This window comes from Salvelinus alpinus, chromosome 12 (genome assembly GCF_045679555.1).
Source record: "Salvelinus alpinus chromosome 12, SLU_Salpinus.1, whole genome shotgun sequence".
Taxonomy (NCBI): Eukaryota; Metazoa; Chordata; class Actinopteri; order Salmoniformes; family Salmonidae; genus Salvelinus; species Salvelinus alpinus.
Window position 1 is genome coordinate 23,410,499 of NC_092097.1, and position 21,006 is coordinate 23,431,504.

A 21,006-nucleotide genomic window follows, 5' to 3' on the forward strand; every position below is an offset into this window, starting at 1 on the left:
GAATAATGCATATGAATAATGCAATACAATCCAGGTTTGCAAAGCTTTTATATACTTACAGTATTTTATTTGAATCCCACTTTGTAACACAACAAAATGTGGAAAAAGTCAAGGGGTGTGAATACTTTCTGAAGGCACTGTGGCTTACTCCTGTTATACCACAAAGAAGTACCATGGGGGTTGTTCAGTCCATTCAGTCTTGTGCTCGGTTAAGACTGATGAGAACAGACAGCAGTCATATCCGTAGTATTGTTGAGTGAGTGTGTGCTGTGTGTCTAAAAGCTGACCGGATTTATGCAGCAGCGCTGACTTGTGTGGCCCCCTGCTGTCTCTGAAGATGGCAGGGGAGCAGAGAGGTCAGAGGTGAACCCGGCATGTGGACCCAGCCTATAGGTCTGAGGGTGAGCTGCAGTTTACTATGGCTGACCTCACAGGTAATAAAGGCAGGAATGTTACATGCTGTTTGTGGACACAGGGTAACTCTCATCGCCACATTCATCAGGCCATTTAGAGGTGATGTAAGTAAGCAGCAATGACACACATGTTTCTGTCCAGTCAAGGTCTGGACTAACTGACTGCTAGAATAAACCATTCCACGCTCTAGCCCTGGCAGGTAGGACTTTGACTGACAGTTGATTGACAGGAAAATCCTATGATGCTTTTTCCTCCCGCTGCTAAATATGTCTCCCCTCTCTGTGTCTCGCTGCACTGCGGAATGTAAAACAAGGAAAATGGTGTTCTGGCTTGAGTACCTTTGGCACTGTCAAAATAAATGCTTCAATGCTAAATCCTATTGAAAATCTTTAACTTGGAGAGAAGAAAAACATTAGAGAAGAAGAAGAATTCAGCACTTAAAGCCTTCCTACTTCATGAAGTATTTGTGCCCCTATTTAATGATTTATTTCCCGTTGTGGATGGCTGTCAAGCATGTCAATGCTTGTCATTCTGTTTGTTAATGACTAGATTGCCTCTGTATTGCTTTAATATTAGTACAGTAGGCTCCAGTATTAATATGTGAAGAAACAGTGCTGCTCCAGTCAGGAAATGTGGTGGTAGTGTTTCTCTTCTCTCCAATGTGAGAGCCAGCAGGGGCTGCAGGTTTGAGGCCTCTCAGTCCCTAGCCACTCGGCTGGGCTCATGAGAACCACATGAGAATGAGAAATTGCATGCTACAAACAAAGATTGATATAGCGCCGGGGTTTTGACTATCCAACACTTTATTACGACAATTTGATTAAGCATTAACCTTGACCATTAATCTAATCCACTGTTCAAATCAGAAATGACAATCTCACACCATGGCATATGGCCCGTATGGATGGATGTCACAGACTATACATTTATTTTCGCTCCTGCTATAAAAATCATAATAGGCCTCATGTGCATGGCCTTAGTATATGGTCTTGTCCACATGTCTGTCTCTCTGTGAGAATAGAAGCGTTGGCTGGGTAGTCTTCTCCAGTGCCTTAACATGCATTCATAAATCATGGTGTCTCTGTTTTATATCTGGTAGCCACCCAGAGATAATCAGGGTTCGTGTAAGACTGATGCCTCGGGATCTACAGCTGCAGCACTATGTCCCTCCCGATTGGTGTGTCCATCCAGGACTAAGTGCGTGGGGGGATTGGGTACTGACACAGCAGTTACACAGCAGGAACATCTCAACCCCAATGATATCTGTGGTTAGAGGGACTGCCGGTTATGTTCTAATGTTGAGACTACAAAGGTGGTTTGCCATGGTAAGAGCAGAAAAAGGGTAAGTTAGCAATTGGAGCATCACTTAGGTTTTGTCCAATCAGGACTGCCATCTCTAATGAGAGGGGTACTACCCCCCTGTTCCCCCTGCCCTCCTTCACTGCCCCCTAATCTCTCCTAATTGTGGAAAAGTCTCGGTTGGGTATGGGCTCACAGCCTTGCTCATTAGACTCTTTACAGCTGCCCTGATGAAAGGTCGCTCCTGGTCATGCTGAGGGTGAAAACATCAAGTGCATGGGAATCTGAGTCGACAAGCGTTTACAACATACAATTAGAGAATAATCTACATGTTCAATCTCCCTCTCCTCTCTCTGTCTACCTCAGTGTACCTCACGTTAACCACAGCTCATCTCCTTTAGTTTCCCTTAGATCCTTCTTATCTGTCTCTGTTCTTCCGTATCTTCTGTTTTTCCTCCTCTGTTCTCATAAAGCAATGCCTCCCTCACTGATTCCTCTAGCCCTATCTATTCACCTGCAGTATATCTTGCCTGTGTCTTCATGTAAAATCCATCTTGTCCCTGAGGGGGTTCACTTAACTCAGCTTCTGTTTTTTTCTCAGCCCACAGCCCTGAGCCCATGTTTTGCTGATGTGTGCTGAGGTGTGAAGGAGTGAAGTAAATCGGATTTAAATGTAATTTAACGGGGTCACTCACCTTGCCAGTGTTTGTTGGGAGACATTGTGTCCCCACACTTAAGTTGCTGTAGATGTAAATCATTGTCATAATTACTATGGGAAATTCACAGAGGGGTCATTTTTTTTTGCTAACATGCCATTCTATGCCTTCAGTGCATAACTGATATGTTGTGATGACATCACTGCAGTAGATTGAACGAAATGTTCAGGCATCCCACCTGCTTCCCTCTACCTGCAGCTATAGGACATGACAATCAGTCATGGAGCTGTGTCTTTCCCTCTGTAGAGTAATAGCTTCAGGGCTTTTTCCATCCTCTGTGGACTTGGACACATGCCACTGCACATTGTGCACATACTAACAGGGAGTCAAGTTGAAAACCATAACAATAATTTCAGGAATCCTTGTGGCCTCTCCGTGTTGTCCCAGAGCTCCTGGCAGAACCCTCCCCTAGTCAGAGGTCAAACAGTCAGGCCAAAACAAGTAGTGTACAGAAAAAATACACACTAAAGGGCACAGGACATTCCCCCCAAGGTCTGCAAGGCATATTTCTTCTCTATTTACTCCATGTAGACCATAAAACACATCCTAGTTAGAGAGCCAAGCATCAGCAGTCGTAAAGGTGGCCTACTTTTTTCTAGATGTAGCCTCAGCCCTGTGACTGAGAGGGGCTAGAGAGTGAGATACATACAGAGGCCTTGGGCAGCCAGGGGGTTAAGTCTGGTGACTCCCAGGGCATAACGTAGCACAGTCAGACATCCTCCATTATGTTACCACTGTGGAGTCAGACCACCCTTCACCAAGCTTCAGTGCCCTGGAAGTATCTCAGCATTGTCTCAGTTTAAACACAGGACTTGGTGCTGTGGATCCAACCGGGTCTCAGAGCATTTCGTATATTCTGTACGTTAATCCGAGACACTCCATTTAGTATGATATGTTACATTTGGCGTAGTTACATAAGACAGATGGTTACTTAGGGTGGTTGGTCGGGGTGTAACGTCTAGCAACCCAAAGGTTTGCGTGTTTGAATCTCATCATGGACAACTTTAGCATTTTAGCTTTTCAACTACTTACTAATTTTTAGCTACTTTGCAACTACTTAGCATGTTAGCTAACCCCAAATCTCTATCTCTAACCTTAACTCTTTAACCTACCTCCTTAGCGTAACCCTAACCCTTAGCCACCTAGCCACCTAGATAGAATTCATAACAAATATTACATTTAGCAAATTCTTAACATATCATATCTTTTGCAATTTTGTAACAAATTTTACATTTTGCAAATTCGTAACATATCATACCAAATGGGTGATGGACATCCACAAATTAATATATACCATATAAAACGTAACATATCATACCAAATGGAGTGTCTCGGATTTATGTACAGAATAATACGAAATGCTCTGAGACCAGGTTGGTGGATCTCCTGGAGGTCTCCCCCTCTGGTTCCCAGTGGCTCAGGGGAGGAAGGGGTGAGGGGAGCACCCTTATGTGACTGGGACGGAGGCACTGGGTTTTGGAGCTGCTGGGGGTAAGACAGAGCTATGGCTCTAACGCAAACGCAAACACATATGCACAGATAATATGGTGCATTAAATTGGATCATCAGAACATATGATTCAGATACCAGATTGTTCAGAAATCTAACTACAATATTTGCATGTCATGTCTTACATCATGTCATCCATAAACCCAAAGTACTGTAATTAGTTACTGGATACATATACACAAGTAGCTCAATGGCTCATGTAAGAGAGGATAGAGACAACTGCTGGCTTCCAAGGCTGTTGATTGATATGCTCTGATAGAACAACAGTCGGTTTATCAGTTTCCCTCTTTGCAGCAGCAGTCAGAACTGCTGGGCGTCCTTCTCAGCCCCACGATGAGGCTCACTTATTTGTCTGTGGTGTCTTGTCAACACATGCCTTGGGAAGAAGAATTGTATAAAAACAAACAGCTGTTTTGCAAAGGCAGATATGTGGAGTATTTGGGTGTATTCTGTCTATCTGAGCTTTCACATGAGAAATATATGGCCCAACAACAAGGGTTCAGCTTTATGCAATCCATCAGAGCTAATATGACTATATCCACAGCATTATTTAACCATCAGAAATGGATAATATTTGCATGCTTGTTACATTTTGTTCAAGGAAATCAATGTGAGCTATAGCAGAGATATAGTACTCTGCTTATATCTCCATTTTATTGATCACACGATCACAAAAGCATACAGTATGTCAACCAGCATTTAATCACATCCGTTTAATCACGTTGCCAAGAGCTTTGATGAATTCGTGGAAGACTAAGTGGTCCTTGAGTGTAGTGTTAGATGTGTAGGCTATCACATAGGACTGCTGTGTGTGGTGAGCTCTACTGTAAATGCACCATTTTTAAACTTCTTTGGTGGGGGGGAAAGGCAATGGAACAGAGGCTTGGTGCACCACGTCCCAATTGCAGTGCTACACAGCTACTGAACCAACCACAATTAGAAGGTCCTTGGTGGGAACACATTGCCAGAAGTTCCATTCGGAAGTCATCACATACCATTAGAGAATTTTTCTGACTGCCCTGTATGATCATATGCTAGTCATGTCAGTAGAGGCCATGTGGTTAACCTTAGTGAATATATACTGAACAAAAATATAAATGCATCATGTAAAGTGTTGGTCCCATGTTTCATCACCTGAAATAAAAGATCACAGAAATGTTCCATATGCACAAAAAGCGTATATCTCTCAAATTTTGTGCACAAATTTGTTTATATCCCTGTTAGTGAGCATTTCTCTTTTGCCAAGATAATCCATCCATCTGACAGTTGTGGCATATCAAGAAGCTGATTAAACAGCACGATCATTACACACGATCATTACACACGATCATTACAAAGGCCACTCTAAAATGTGCAGTTTTGTCTCACAACATGACAAATGTCTCAAGTTTTGAGGGAGCGTGCAATTGGCATGCTGACTGCAGGAATGTCCACCAGAGCTGTTGCCAGAGAATTGAATGTTCATTTCTCTACCAGAAGCCACCTCCAACGTCGTTTTAGAGAATTTGAGAGTACGTCCAACTTTACCACTTTACCTGTGGGCAGCTGACAGCTGATGAAACTGAGGAGTATTTCTGTCTGTATTCAAGCCCTTTTGTGGGGAAAGCTCATTCTGATTGGCTGGGCCTGGCTCCCCTGCGCCCCTGCCAAATCATGTGAAATCCATAGATTAGGGCCTAAGGAATTTATTTCAATTGACTGATTTCCGTATATGAACTATAACTCAGTAAAATCTTAGAAATTATTTAATGTTGCATTTATATTTTTGTTCAGTATATTTGCTTCACTTACTGCTTTGAATAAGGAGTGTGGTCCACTTTGAAGGTAAATTGTGTTGTGGCAGCAGTGTTGTAATTATATTAAATGAACCCTCCTGTTGTGTTCCAGTCGAATTGGACCGATTTACAAGTTTTCTCTCTGAAAAATGTAGTTCATTTCATCTGATTGTCATAAGGTTCCATGACTTTGTCCACACAGGGCATCTGAACACACAAAATACATTTTGATGATTTTCATTACATTTTGGGTGTATTATTTAACTTTGTACACCTGTGGTGTCATTAGAAATGAATGGGTGAGACTACAATTAGTGTATCAAATTTAGTTCAGGCACATGCCCATTCATCAGATGGACACACTTCCTCTCCCAGACCCCCACATGCATGTGTGTTTGAGCACACACGCACACACTGCTCACTCCCCTTCTTGGTTTCCATGGCAACCCCCACGGGAACCTTTCCCCAACAGAATCTTTCCCCCACGGGAACCACACCTGTTGGCATTCTCACAAACAATTACATAATTGTTTCAATAATATATAGAACTTTTCTCGCAGCTCTGGTATATGAAACTTTTTTGAGGCCTCGCTCACAATTCATTCTGTGGCAGCACAATGACCAAACGATATACTGTATGTGAGGCTCTTGATCATATCTTTGATCATGACACTGGTGAGGAGTAGAGAGACCAGGAAACGGACAGTGAAGATGCATTAGAGGAGGAAGTGTCGGAAGTTGAAGACAACACAGAATAAGATCCAGACCAAGAGACAACCGATGTGGAACAATCCAGTGATGAGGAAGAGGGCCCTGCTGAGGTTGTTGTTACATTCCGGTCAAAGAATGGGAATTTGTCCTGGTCTTCATCCCTACCTGAGAGGAGAGGTCGGCTGTCGGCTGAAAATGTTATCAGGATGAGACCAGGGCCAACGAGATACGCCATATCCCGTGTCGTGTCTTTGGCTATGCCAGATTAATTGCTATGACATGCTATTCTATAAAATAATTTCTCCGTAATTAATATCACCTGATTGAACTAATCATGTAAATGTAATTAACTAGAGAGGGACACCACAAAATAATATTTATAGAGCTGTTATCTTCCGAATAAACTCTTAAAGATTTAGTAATATTTTACATCCATAGCCGTCAATATTAATCGTCATCTTACTTCAGTCTCATATTCTGAAAGTTGTAAATTCTTGGTTATCTGCAAGAATCCTGGCTAACAAGTTAAATCAGCAATACAAAATTGGGTTTAATTATTTATTTACTAAATACCTAACTAATCACACAGAATCACACATACACAATTAAATCATAACTTGATTACAAATTGCCGTCATAAAGGAAAACATCCCTAGCGGGCGGAACAGATATGACAGCTTGTTACACAAAGGAAAGGGGCGGGATTTTAGTGAAAGAGTGGGAGACTGGAACAGAGGCGAAGCTGTGCTATCGTAAATACAGTATCTTATGCATTCTAAATTACCGCCCATTTGGAAAAGGAAAATGCAATAAATATTTACTCTGAGCTGCGCTTCAGTAGGTTGGTGGTAGATGGACCGTGTTGCCAAGCCGAGTCCTCTGTCCTTTGAAGAAGGTCTCTGGTGGTCACTGGATAAGTTGTAGTAACGTCGTTGTGTAGTAGACGGGATACTCTGACTGTCCTTCCTAACCTGCGTTTGTAGCAGCTGTTGCTAACTCAACGGCTAGGAGGTATCACTTCTGTAGTGAATACGAGTTCAAAGTTCATACCATTCACAACCAAAGTCCATGCTGATGTTGGCTTAGTTCTGTAGTTATTATCTGAACCATTCTGACATCGGATCGTCATCCTAATGTACCCGGAACAGAAAGTTATATTTTTGTCAATGGCTTTATATAGTGGAGGGAGAGGGGTGTGTCTGAAAAGTTTATTACCCATGTCTCTTCACAGGGGCGGGCCCCTGGTTGAGCAGAGGCCCAAACTTATGAAAACCCAAATCCATTTTTTTTTGGCCCAAACTTATGAAAACCCAAATTTGAATTAAACAACAATTCCATGTGAATCCGATACCTCTGATGTTTAGACTTTCCACAGTAGAGTTTATGTCATTCTATCATTGATGAGAATGTGTCAGAGGGCAACCAAACTGACATAATATACCTTAAGTACCACCGCATATGTTCAGTTGGTCGGATTACCAGAATATAGTTCATTTCCCCCCAACTTCTGATGTTCCCAGAATCTCTATGTTAACCAAAGGGGCTTTCTAATGTCACATCAGTAGGGAAGAGGAACGGGGGAGGGGGGAAAGAGGTATTTATGACTGTCATAAACCTACCCCCAGGCCAACGTCATGACACCCGGGTTGATGACATAAAATCCTGCTTCGAACTGTTCCTGACAGTCAATCGAAACCATAGTGATAAACATGACCAACTTGGAGGGGAGACACGTTTACAAAGACAACTGAAAGGAGGTAGACCGGACAGATGTGGGTCTCTTGATTTAGGCTGGTGTGTACAGATCCAGAAACAAATCTACCACCATTTTATGGGATCCAGAGTCTGATCGGGCAATTTTTCATGCTACTATGTTACTCTAGACATTTCACATGTTGTCACGGGTGATTCACTTTGACAACTGTGATACAAGACCAGGCCGCTGTCAACAAGACAAGCTGGCAGCAATCAGAGAGGTTTGGCACAAGTGGGTGGAGCGCCTGCCACTCATCTATAACCCAAGTCCAGACATCACAGTGGATGAGCGTCTGGTCGCTGCCCATTCAAACAGTACATGCCAAGCAGACCATCTAAATATGGAATAAAGATATGGGCAGCATGTGATGTCAGGACAAGTTATGCCTGGAACATGCAGGTTTACACCAGGAAACCTACTGACGGTGTTCCTGAAAGGAACCAGGGGAACCTACTGACGGTGTTCCTGAAAGGAACCAGGGGAAGTGGGTGGTCCTGGAAATTACTGCAGGTCTCCAGGGCCACAACATAACATGTGACAATTTATTCACCTCATATGCTCTTGGTCAGGAGCTGCTCCCTAAAAAATGACCATGGTGGGGATGGTCAGAAGGAGCATGCCTGAGTTGCCTCCTGCCTACTCACTACCAAGGACAAGGATCGTTTTTCCTCTAAATTTGCATTCACCGATACACACACTCTTGTGTCCTACTGCCCGAAGAAAAAGAAGAATGTGCTCCTGATGACAACCCTGCACAGGGATGCCGCCGTGAGTACCAGGGAGGACAAGAAGCCCAACGCTGTGCTGGATTACAACAGGAACAAAGAGGAGCTGACAACCTTGATAAGGTTTGTTACTCTTTATCTTTCAAGTCTTGTACTTTTTTTTCTATTACCAGATTGTTTTATCTGCACCATAAAAATAAGACATGTTGTTGTTTGGTGAAAGGCTCATTGAATTTGTGAACAACATGGAGTCAATTCTATTAATTTTAACATGTAAGTATGTTTTAGCTGTGATAAATTAAAACAATGCTTTGATGCAATTTTTCACATGTTACTATGCAACACATGAAGTATCACTTGTATGTACTCATTATTTTATTCACTGATTGTTGCACTTTTGCAGGTTACTGGCACCTACTCTTGTAAGAGGATGACGGCACGTTGGAACATGGTGGTGTTCTTCAACATCCTAGATGTGTCGGCCTACAGCGCCTTTGTGGTGTGGATGGAGGTGAATCCAGGCTGGAAGCAGAGGAAATTCTTCAAGAGGAGACTATTCCTGGAAGAGTTGGGGAAAGCCACGGTGTCACCCCTCATTCAAAGGTGCCCACACTTTCCTCAAACACCATCCTCTGCTGGATTGGTGAGAGATATACAAGGGCCAGAAGCAAGATCATCAACCGCCAGAGACAGAAGAGACAAAAGGAATCTGTGTGCACCAAGAGATGTCAAAACAAGCATTATGAGCCGTAAATGCAGTGCATATATTTGCAAGGCACATGCAACAACCACCAGGGATTGTCCAACATGTGCATGAGAGCACACAAAATGTAACCACCATTGATTGACAGATTGTGAACATTTGAATGTTTTAATGTTTTTGTTATTGTTAGTAATACGGTTATTGTTACTTTTGTTCTTTAATGTGTTCAGACATTAATTTTGTAACATGGTCAAGTTTTCATGTGTAGTTTTGTGCCTATGTCCTTTCTTTGCTAATAAAATCATTCCGGTCAGTTTTGACCGGGAACACAACAGATGTTATTTTGTGCCACTATTTAAACATTTGAAATGGTTTCAAAACATATGTCCTTTTTAATCTTTGACACAAAGTAATCTGTGATAAATATAACAATATGTTTCATCTGAGTATTTGTTATAGTCAAAATAATCCATACAAAAATGAGTTGTATGAGCTCAGGTCAATGAGGCCTACAGGCCATAAATAGCAAATAGAAGTTCAAAACTTGTAATGTTCACAAGAACTTAAGTTGATAAAAAGATCTAACACAACATTAGGTGATAATATATATTATAATCAGCTATAATGGGGAGGTCATTTTGGCCCGTGAACACATAATTAATTAACATGAAACGAACACAGCAGGACGGTTGAGTGAACTGTAATTCTGTCCTCTGAAAGTGCTGAAAACATAAATGTACTGTATATAATCAATTATAGAATCATTAAGCGATAGGTTCAACTGTGTTTGGTTCTCTAAGAGGTATGGGACCTATGACAGCTAGATAGTCAATAGCTGTACTGTGTGTAGAGGAATGAGGAGTTAACAAAAACAAGAAGCTATAGGCTTCAGGCTTATCTAGTTCATTAATCATTTTTCCATCCTGAATGAGTTATGGATTATGTCACCCACACAAACAGTAGTCTCTCTGGACTGTGTTCCTTATCAAAGCATATGCAAATAGAATAACAAAGATGACTATGAAGATTAGGACCAGGATATGTCCCCACCAAATGACTATGCCGACTATAGATTTTCTGTTTCAAAACCACTGCAGGAAGCCACACCATCTCACACAGACCTGTGGCTAAGGCCAACAGCAGGGGACAGTGTTTTAGGAGAGGTAAAACAAGTTGTACTATGTATAGCTCCTGAGTGGCACAGCGATCTAAAGGCGTCACTACAGACCCTGGTTCGATTCCAGGCTGTATCACAACCGGCAGTGATTGCGAGTCCCATAGGGTGGCGCACAATTGGCCCAGCGTTGTCCGGGTTAGGGTTTGGCCGGGGTAGGCCATCATTGTAAATAAGAATGTGTTCTTACCTGACTTGCCTAGTTAAATAAATAGCTTATTCTATCAACCTCTTAAATGAAATTGATATCCAACCATCTATAATTTGATTGGTTTCTCCATGTTTCTGCCTGTCTATCATTGACTCCATCCAACTCTCTTTAACCTTCTCTCAGCAAAACATGCTGGTCAGAAATGCAGAGCAGACTCTTTTCAAAAAAATCATTATTTATCTTGCCATACTTACTGTAATGCCTGATATTTATTTCAGACATTTATTAGTCATCTCTTGTCTACACCGGCTAGTAACAGAGTGGCAGGTTGGTTTAGCTGGTGGATGTGATGATCAGTATCAAAACACTGTCATCCATCCTTGGTCAAAGTGTCAGTTCTGGCCTCACCTGTATATGCATGTCCATGGAAACGGAAGGTGAGAGTGTCTTCCTGCACCCTTCAGGTCTTCTGCTTTGGCTGAGCTCTCTCTCTCTCTAAATATTTAGATAGCAATGAGACAGCAGTCTGGCAGGGAGGCATTACAAGGAAACAGAACAAAATGTATTGTCATAACTCGTCCAACAAAGACACTATCGAAACATGGAATAGTACTGATGTAGTCTGTACTGGGACACTAAAGGACTAGGATAATGTATGTTTTGAATTGGTTCAGGGTGAAATTCTTTTGTAGGCATCTTCAATCTATTGAGATCTGGTGCGTTTGTAAAGGTTATGATCAGGTCAAGATTGTTTGGTGAGTGTGAAGTTCAATTTTTTTTCTCGGAATTTCTCTCATGCGACCTTTTGACACTCTCAGGAAACGTGTCTTCTACAATAAACAGTTCAAGAGTCACTTACACTTATACTGGAGGTCAAAGGTCACGAACCATTTGGAGTAGTTGTCAGTTCCTGTAGAATTCGTGGAATGGCATACAAGTCCATGGAGGGTTAAGGTACGGTCATACCTAACATTGTCTAACAACATGTTCTCATAAACCGCCATGTTCAAATACTTGGCCTAGTCAAGAGATCACCCTCCAATCTCCTCAGTCATCATCAGTTTTAATATCCTGCCTCTCAGACCTTTCCTTGTTGAGGCCTATGAGCTGGTGTCCCAACCTTCATCTAAGCTTATCCCCTGGTGAATGCAGCTCTGAGTAGCTCTGCTGGACGAGGAGTCAAGCAGATGAAAGCAGCAGGTTTTTAGATCTGGAACCTAAGAGGAAACAGGTCACGGCTATCGATGGCTTCCCCTTGATGAATGCTCAAATGTTCCGGCCTGTGACCCTGGAGATAGGATCAGGGCCTGGTGGTTGTCTTTGGCCCTGGTCCCAGCTGCAGTACGGTGCTGTGTTAGTGTTAGACCCCTATGGTCCGACTCAGACATTAACCCAGGCCCCATGGGAACATTGGTTGTAGTCCTTATCACAGGAAGTCGCAAAATACAGCCCAAGAATGAAACCCAGCTCTCACATGCGGGTTAATCACAAAACACTTTTGAATGTAGCGATTAGTTAGAGTGTTTGTTTTCTGTTCTTTTTTTGTTGCGATTTGTTTCGGAACAGAATATCCACTCCTGGAAAATACACAATTTATATTAGTCATATTTGTGTTGTTTTTGTTTCGTTTTTCACTTTAGTAGTAATAGACAAGGCAGCATAGATTACGTTGAGCCCTGACTTGTGGCTGTACAGTATATGTACATGTACTGTATAATGTATAGATATCCTGCTGAGTTGAACACAGTGAAGGGGTAGACAGACGTTCAGTGATATGATATATTACTGGGGGCTGCTGTGTGTGTCCGAGTGATTGCCAGCAGCCACAGGCTGGCAGTAAAAATAAATGAGTCGTGAGTATATGGAGGACAGGTTCACTGGGGGTCCAGCTGGTGGCCTGTTAAAATGTTATATGGTATGGACCATAGGACGGACAATTCACTGAGGCCTTCCCACTGTGTAGGGACAGCCCTGATGAGATCCAGCTGAACACACAGCTAGAGCAGTGTGTGTGTGTGTGTGTGTGTGTGTGTGTGTGTGTGTGTGTGTGTGTGTGTGTGTGTGTGTGTGTGTGTGTGTGTGTGTGTGTGTGTGTGTGTGTGTGTGTGTGTGTGTGTGTGTGTGTGTGTGTGTGTGTGTGTGTGTGTGTGTGTGTATATATATATATACACATGCTTGCGCGTACGTGTGTGGACGTACTCATGTTTATATGCTCCTGTGCATCAGAACCAGAGGTTTATTCATACCCTTCTGGAAAGTGGGCTGTTCTTCTGAGCATTCAGAACCCTCTGTCTAGACAGGTTGATTGTTTTGGGACAGGGGGTTAACTTAACTATGGAGTATTGGTGTCCAAATTGCATGTCACGCATTAGTCCTAGGAGACTGTGTTGCCTCCGATTTCATTCCGGGTCACCAATAAACAGACATCCATCATGTGTAATTATAGCTGTGTATTTTTCCATGCCTGCCTGAGTCAGTTTGGCCCTGAGTTCCAGCCTCTAAACATGACCTGGAACATGGAGCATGGAGCATGGGTAAGCTGGGCCAGGCCTCTGGGCCCTCAGACAGCCCGCTTTGTCTAGGGATCATAATCTCATAGGAAATGCACCTGCCCTCTAGGGCTCATGATCTCTGGGCTTTAGGCCAGGGAATAGGCCACTGTCCAATGAACAAAGCATGTGGGGATGGCATTGATCATGATCATGTTCAAAAGGGTCTTCTCTTCCACGGGAAGTGTGCTTAAGTCAGCCTTCATTCATTTGATGCCGATGCTTTCCCCTGTTTTTACAACTTGGTTGCAGTAGAAGTAGCTGTGTGTAGTAATAATTCAGTAGTAATAATAAGTGTATGAATAGTGGTTCTAGGAGCAGATTCAGGGTACAGTTATGTTGGATCAGTGTGCATGATTCCAATGACCACCTGAGAGAAAAGACTAATGAAGGAAAGCAGCCCTTCCCTTTACATTGTACAGTACTATAATACAGTGAGGCTATGTGTGGCTGGTGGCTCTGACTCTATGGAGCTCCACACAGTGCCAGGGACTAGATTACATTTTTACCAGACATTTTACCAGAGAAACAGGAATACTGCAACATCATAGTAACTAATCTGGATAAATGATCATATATCCCTGTCTGTCCCCATTACAGATGTCAGGGGTAGAGAAAAAAGTAGCTAAAGCATCCTTCATACAAGACTGAATCTTCAACTTAACTCCACGTGTAGGACAGTAGCCTATTGCTATCGTGTTTCTCTTATGTTGGGACAAAGCACTGAGATAATGTAAATGTAATGTGGGTCCATTGTGGATGGAGGTTACCTGTACCAGGACTGGAGACAAGAGCATCCCACTGCTGACCCCTGGAGTCAGGTGTGGGTGTAGCCTGTGCACCGATCACTAGGCGACCCACTCATGATTTCAGAGGTCACTGGGTTCATCGTCGTGGGACCTGTTTTGACAGTGAGGGAGTCTTTCTCATTGTTCTTGGTGATGAATAGTAAATACATGTCTGGCGTAGGGTTACACATCTTGGCTTCTCCCTACTTAAATGTTGTTATACTTTGACAATCTGGATATACACTACACAGAGTGTACAAAACATTAAGAACACCTGATTTTTCCATGACATAGACTGACCAGGTGAATCCAGGTGAAACCTATGATCTGTTATTGATGTCACTTGTTAAATCCACTCCAATCCGTGTAGATGAAGGGAAGGAGACAGGTTAAAGAAGGATTTTTACACCTTGAGACAATTGAAACATGGATTGTGTATGTGTGCCATTCAGAGGGTGAATGGACAAGACAAACTATTTGAGTGCCTTTGAACAGGGTATGGTCGTAAGTGCCAGTCGCACCAGTTTGAGTGTGTCAAGAACTGCAATGCTGCTGTTTTTTTTAACGCTCAACAGTTTCCTGTGTGTATCAAGAATGCTCCACCACCAAAAGGACATCCAACCAACTTGACACAACTGTGGAAAGCATTGGAGTCAACACGGGCCAGCATCCCTGTGGAACACTTACGACACCTTGTAGAGTCGATGTTCCGACGAATTAAGGCTGTTCTGAGGGCAGAATGGGTTGCAACTCAATATAAGGAAGGTGTTCCTAATGTTTTGTACACTCCGTGTGTCTCTCACATGCACTAGTGAGTATCTATACTGAACCAAAAATATAAACGCAACATGCAACAATTTCTAAGATTTTACTGAGTTACAGTTCATTTAAGGTCATCAGTCAATTGAAATAAATTCATTAGGCCTTAATCTATGGATTTGACATGACTGGTCAGGGGTGCAGCCATGGGTGGGCCTTGGAAAGCATAGGCCCACCCACTGGGGAGCCAGGCCCAGCCAATCAGAATGAGTTTTTCCCCACAAAAGGGGTTTATTACAGACAGAAATACTCCTCAGCACCACTCCATCCCCCACCCCACCCCCCTCCCTGGGCTGGCATGGTTGTGGTTATGAGGCCGGTAAAACGATGTTGGAGGTAGTTTGTGGTAGAGAAATTAACATGAAATTCTTTGGCAACAACTCCGGTGGACATTCCTGCAGTCATCATGCCAATTGCATGCTCCCTCAAAACTTGATACATCTGATGCATTTTATTGTCCCCAGTACAAGGTGCACCTGTGTAATGATCATGCTGTTTAATCAGCCTCTTGATATACCACATTTGTCAGGTGAATGGATTATCTTGGCGAAGGAGAAATGCTCACCCAACAGGAATGTAAACAAATTTGTCTACAAAAATTGAGCTTAATAAGGTTTTTGTGCATTTGGAACATTTCTGTGATTTTTTTAATTTCAGCTCATGAAACATGGGAGCAACATTTTACAGGACCTTGACCCATAATAGGTCAGCATTCCTGGTTTCCAGTGAGCAGAAATACACATGACCGTCACCCTGACCCAGCATGAACCCTGGGAGCCACACACCTGTGGCCTCAGGGGGGAGGGGGATACAGGCCCCCAGCCCCACTCTTCCTAACCCCGTACAAACTGACATGAAAACAATAAGAGCTCCTCCGGGGCCCCGGAGTCATGTCCTTAACCTGCAGGTCACATTCTGTTCACAGCCAGGAGACAGGAATGTGTTATTCCCCTGAGCTACCACTAGGGTCTGCCCTGCCTGCATTCCTGCTCAATGATGATCAATGGGATCCCTCCCTGGCCTTTAATCCTGTTCTGTACAGACCTGTAATTTGCTGTATAATATTATAAAATAATTCCCCCAAATGTGTTGCTACTGTATACAACACTTCCTCAAAAAAACACATCTTCAGCACGAGGGCAACACAAATGGCTTCCTAATATGTGGGTTCAATTCCTGGGGGCATCCAAATGTAAAATGTATGCACACATGACTGTAAGTTGCTTTCGATAAAAGCGTCTGCTAAATGGCATACATTATTTTATTATATTACTGAGGTGAGAGAAACACCTTGAGTGGACAATTGTCCTTACCTTATAGATGTGTGCTTTGTATAATTTTTATTTATTTAATTTAATCTTTATTTAACCAGGTAGGCCAGTTGAGAACAAGTTCTCATTTACAACTGCGACCTGGCCAAGATTAAGCAAAGCAGTGCGACACAAACAACAACACAGAGTTACACATGGAATAAACAAACGTACAGTCAATAACACAATAGAAAAAATCTATATACAGTGTGTGCAAATGAGGTAAGATTAGGGAGGTAAGGCAATAAATAGGCCGTAGTGGCAAAGTAATTACAATATAGCAATTAAACACTGGAGTGATAGATGTGCAGAAGTGGAATGTGCAAGTAGAGGGGATGAGGTAGTTGGATGGGCTATTTACAGATGTGCTATGCACAGGTGCAATGATCTATGAGCTGCTCTGACAGTTGATGCTTAAAGTTAGTAAGGGAGATATGAGTCTCCAGCTCATATCTCATTCATTTATGAGTCTCCAGCTCATATCTCATTAATTTAACTACAAATGAGGTATTTGTTTTAATGTTTGGTGAATGGGGAAAATAAAGCCCAGTGTTTCGGCCATTACACATTCCAGATGTCATAAACTAGTAGAGAAATACGAGGTCTGTAATTGGCTGGTTTGTGCTGGCCACGGCTGAATGCACAAAAAATACACTGAAACAACCTATTCCCCCTCAGCAGACTGAAAAGATTTGTCATGGGTCCTCAGATCCTCAAAAGGTTCTACCTGACTGGTTGCATCACTGCCTGGTATGGTAACTGCTCAGCCTCCGACCGCAAGGCACTACAGAGGGTAGTACGTACGGCCCAGTACATCACTGGGGCCAAGCTTCCTGCTATCCAGGACCTCTATACCAGGCAGTGTCAGAGGAAGGCCCTAAAAATTGTCAAAGACTCCAGCCACCCTTGTCATAGGCTGTTCTCTCTGCTACCGAATGGCAAGCGGTACCGGAGCGCCAAGTCTAGGTCCAAAAGGCTTCTCAGCTTCTATCCCCAAGCCATAAGACTCCTGAACAGCTAGTCAAATGGCTACCGAGACTATTTGCATTGCCCCCCCCCCTCCCCCCCTCTTTTTGACTCTGTACCGGTACCCCCTGTATATAGCCTCGCTATTGTTATTTTACTGCTGCTCTTTAATTATTTGTTACTTTTATTTCTTATTTTTTACTTATCTATTTTTTACTTAGCATGTATTTTTTTCTTAAAACTGCATTGTTGGTTAAGGGCTTGTCAGTAAGCATTTCACTATAAGGTCTACACCTGTTGTATTCGGCACATGTGACAAATACCATTTGATTTGATTTGATTTGATTTGAAACAGGAAAACAACTAGCCTCCATTTCCCCTGTCAGTCCCAGGATTGCTCCGTAACTCTCCTCTGTTTATGGACATAGAGGGGGCTATGAAATGATTAGGAGTGCAACGCAAATACCCTCCTCCTCCTCCCTTTCTCTCTCTCTCTCCACCAATTCATCCATTCCCTCACAGCACTGTAGCATTCCTTCACAGTTATATTATTTTACGGTTATCAAGACCCTGCTTGCACTGTATTTGAATGACCTTTGGATGTTCTCTTTTCCAACTAAAGATACATCGTGTTTCTGTCTGCACCTGATCAGGATCTGAGTCAGTGTGTGAAGACTGTGAAGTAGAGAGAGAATGTGTGGTCAGTTGAATGACAGCGCTGACAGGCTGTGTATGGGATATAGATGAGAAAGAAAGATTGTGGCTTCTCAGAGCCATGATGTGATTGGCAAACTCTCTGGTTCTCTGGTTTCTATTGGCTGAATTTCTGAGTTTCTCTCGTCTGACTCACACAAGACCTGTGTGTGCTGTGTTAATGTGCTGATGCAGATGCTGGCAGTGGTTCTGTTCATGGTTACCAAGATATCTGATCTGGTGTCTTGGAAGCTTGTGGTTATATTCCAATTATGATGCATATTTGAGACTGTTAGTTGCATGAATACTCATAATAAGGTTTGTATGTCAAAACTGCTCACATTAGGGTATGATCATAAATATTTTCCATTATAAGGTTTTAATACAAATCTGATGCCACAAATTGGATTACAGAGAGAGTCATTATTCTTACATTGGAAAGTGAAGATGTTGTTGTACAACACAGCTGCACCTCATGCTGTTGGACATTTAGAGAGAGAAAAGGCTTAAAGATGGAAACTGTATATTATGGTCTGATAATTGCTGTCATGACTTTCCGTAAGCATTGAAGCAGCTCTTCCAAACCTCACAAATCAGACCCAAACTCATCCCTGTAAGACATTGGAGTTCAACTCTATCTGACATGAAATCAAAGAGAAAGCTTGTTTCTACTTAATGTGGTTTAGAGGGAAGTTATTCAGCTTACTGGCTCTACCAAGAGACTAGCTGGTGTTCTTCATGTCCCATTATTTTTTTATAAAAAAATGTGGTCTCCCATCCAAATACTAACCAGGCCCAACCCTGCTTAGGTACCAAGATCAGGCATGTTCAGGGTGGTATGGCCACAAGTGTATTTTTTTTACCCCCATTTTCTCCCCGAATTACAACCTTGGCTAATCCTTGCAACTCCCTTAAATGGGCTCTGGAGAGACGAAGGTCGAGTCATACGAAACATGACCCGCCTGGCCGCTCTACTTCTTATCACACTGCTCGCTTAACCCGGTAAGCCTGCCACACCAATAGAAAGTATGTTGCTGGGTGACTGACCGGTCTCTGTTTGTGTGTCCCTGTCAGATGTAAATGAGTGTGAGGAGACTAACGGCGGTTGTGAGGCTCTGTGCTGCAACACCATCGGCAACTTCTACTGCAAGTGTCCTTCTGGTGAGCAGCTGAAGGACGACGGCAGGACCTGCCAAGGTGAGTCCATTCACTACCACAACCACCACCAACACAACCACCGCCACAACTACCGTCACAACCACCGCCACAACTACCGTCACAACCACCGCCACAACTACCGTCACAACCACCGCCACAACCACAACCACCACCACAGCTAAAAACAAAACACCAGTCTCAACGTTAAACAGTGAAGAGGTCGACTCCGGGGTGCTGGCCTTCTAGGCAGAGTTCCTCTGTCCAGTGTCTGTGTTCTTTTGCCCATCTTAATCTTTTCTTTTTATTGGTCAGTCTGAGATATGGCTTTTTCTTTGCAACTCTGCCTAGAAGGCCAGCGTCCCGGAGTCGCCTCTTCACTTTTGACGTTGAGACTGGTGTTTTGCGGGTACTATTTAATGAAGCTGCCAGTTGAGGACTTGTGAGGCGTCTGTTTCTCAAACTAGACACTCTAATGTACTTGTCTTCTTGCTCAGTTGTGCACCGGGGCCTCCCGCTCCTCTTTCTATTCTGGTTAGAGCCAGTTTGCGCTGTTCTGTGAAGGGAGTAGTACACAGCATTGTACGAGATCTTCAGTTTCTTGGCAGTTTCATGGAATAGTTTCTTGGCAGTTTCATGGAATAGCCTTTATTTCTCAAAACAAGAATAGACTGACGAGTTTCAGAAGAAAGTTCTTTGTTTCTGGCCATTTTGAGCCTGTAATCGAACCCACAAATGCTGATGCTCCAGATACTCAACTATTCTAAAGACGGACAGTTTTATTGCTTCTTTAATCAGAACAACAGTTTTCAGCTGTGCTAACATAATTGCAAAATGGTTTTCTAATGATCAATTAGCCTTTTAAAATGATAAACTTGGATTAGCTAACACAACGTGCCATTGGAACACAGGAGTGATGGTTGCTGATAATGGGCCTCTGTACGCCTATGTAGATATTCCATAAAAAAGTCTGCCGTTTCCAGCTACAATAGTCATTTACAACATTTACAATTTACAATTTGATGTTATTTTAAATGGACAAAAAATTAGCTTTTCTTCCAAAAACAAGGACATTTCTAAGTGACCCCAAACTTTTGAATGGTAGTGTATGTGAATAACTAACCCCATAGGGATGGTGAGTGCATTCCTACTGTATGACTGCCCATCTCTATAGACAGTGCTGAGCTGTCTGAGATGTGGCATGTCTACAGGCCTGTCCCAGAAGCATTCTGTTAACACACATCTAATTGATTCAATCAGTGAAAGAAGAAAGTAAACAGACTTGGAAGACAACACACACATCGCTGCATTGGCAAAGGCTTTTTACAATGAATATTTATTATTCAAAGCCATTCAGCTATTGGATGTTATTGGATTTCCCTGTAATGATGAAAATCTTATTTAAACTTCATTGTCTTGAAGAAAAACAAAAAGCTGAAATGAAAATAGAAATGTAGAACGCAGAGTTGTTGCCCTTTTAAAGCTCCTGATCTTATTATTGGCTGGTGCTTTGTTTTGAATGAGCAGTGCTGATGTGAATGGTTCAGATCAGAGAGGGGTATGCCAACACTAACCAGTCGCATGCTGAGCTGGGTATAGCCGTGTCAACACTCTCCCGGTCATGACCACTGCATGTCGGAGGGCAGAGGGGCACTGCAGGGTTGGGAGAGTGTGGGGATTGTAAGCCCACTCTTGGCACAGCCTGGACACTGTGTGTGTGTGTGTGTGTGTGTGTGTGTGTGTGTGTGTGTGTGTGTGTGTGTGTGTGTGTGTGTGTGTGTGTGTGTGTGTGT

The 21,006-nt window shown here is 42.8% G+C and overlaps 1 protein-coding gene across 2 annotated transcripts in view; it reads left to right on the plus strand.

Moving 5' to 3' along the window:
* Positions 1 to 21,006, plus strand: part of LOC139535719 (multiple epidermal growth factor-like domains protein 6) — an 82,277-nt gene that overhangs the window by 40,010 nt on the left and 21,261 nt on the right. For both annotated transcript variants that reach the window (XM_071335434.1, XM_071335436.1), the window contains exon 5: positions 19,133 to 19,255. In XM_071335434.1, the coding sequence (XP_071191535.1) occupies positions 19,133 to 19,255 (123 nt within the window). The remainder of the gene's footprint in view (positions 1 to 19,132; positions 19,256 to 21,006) is intronic.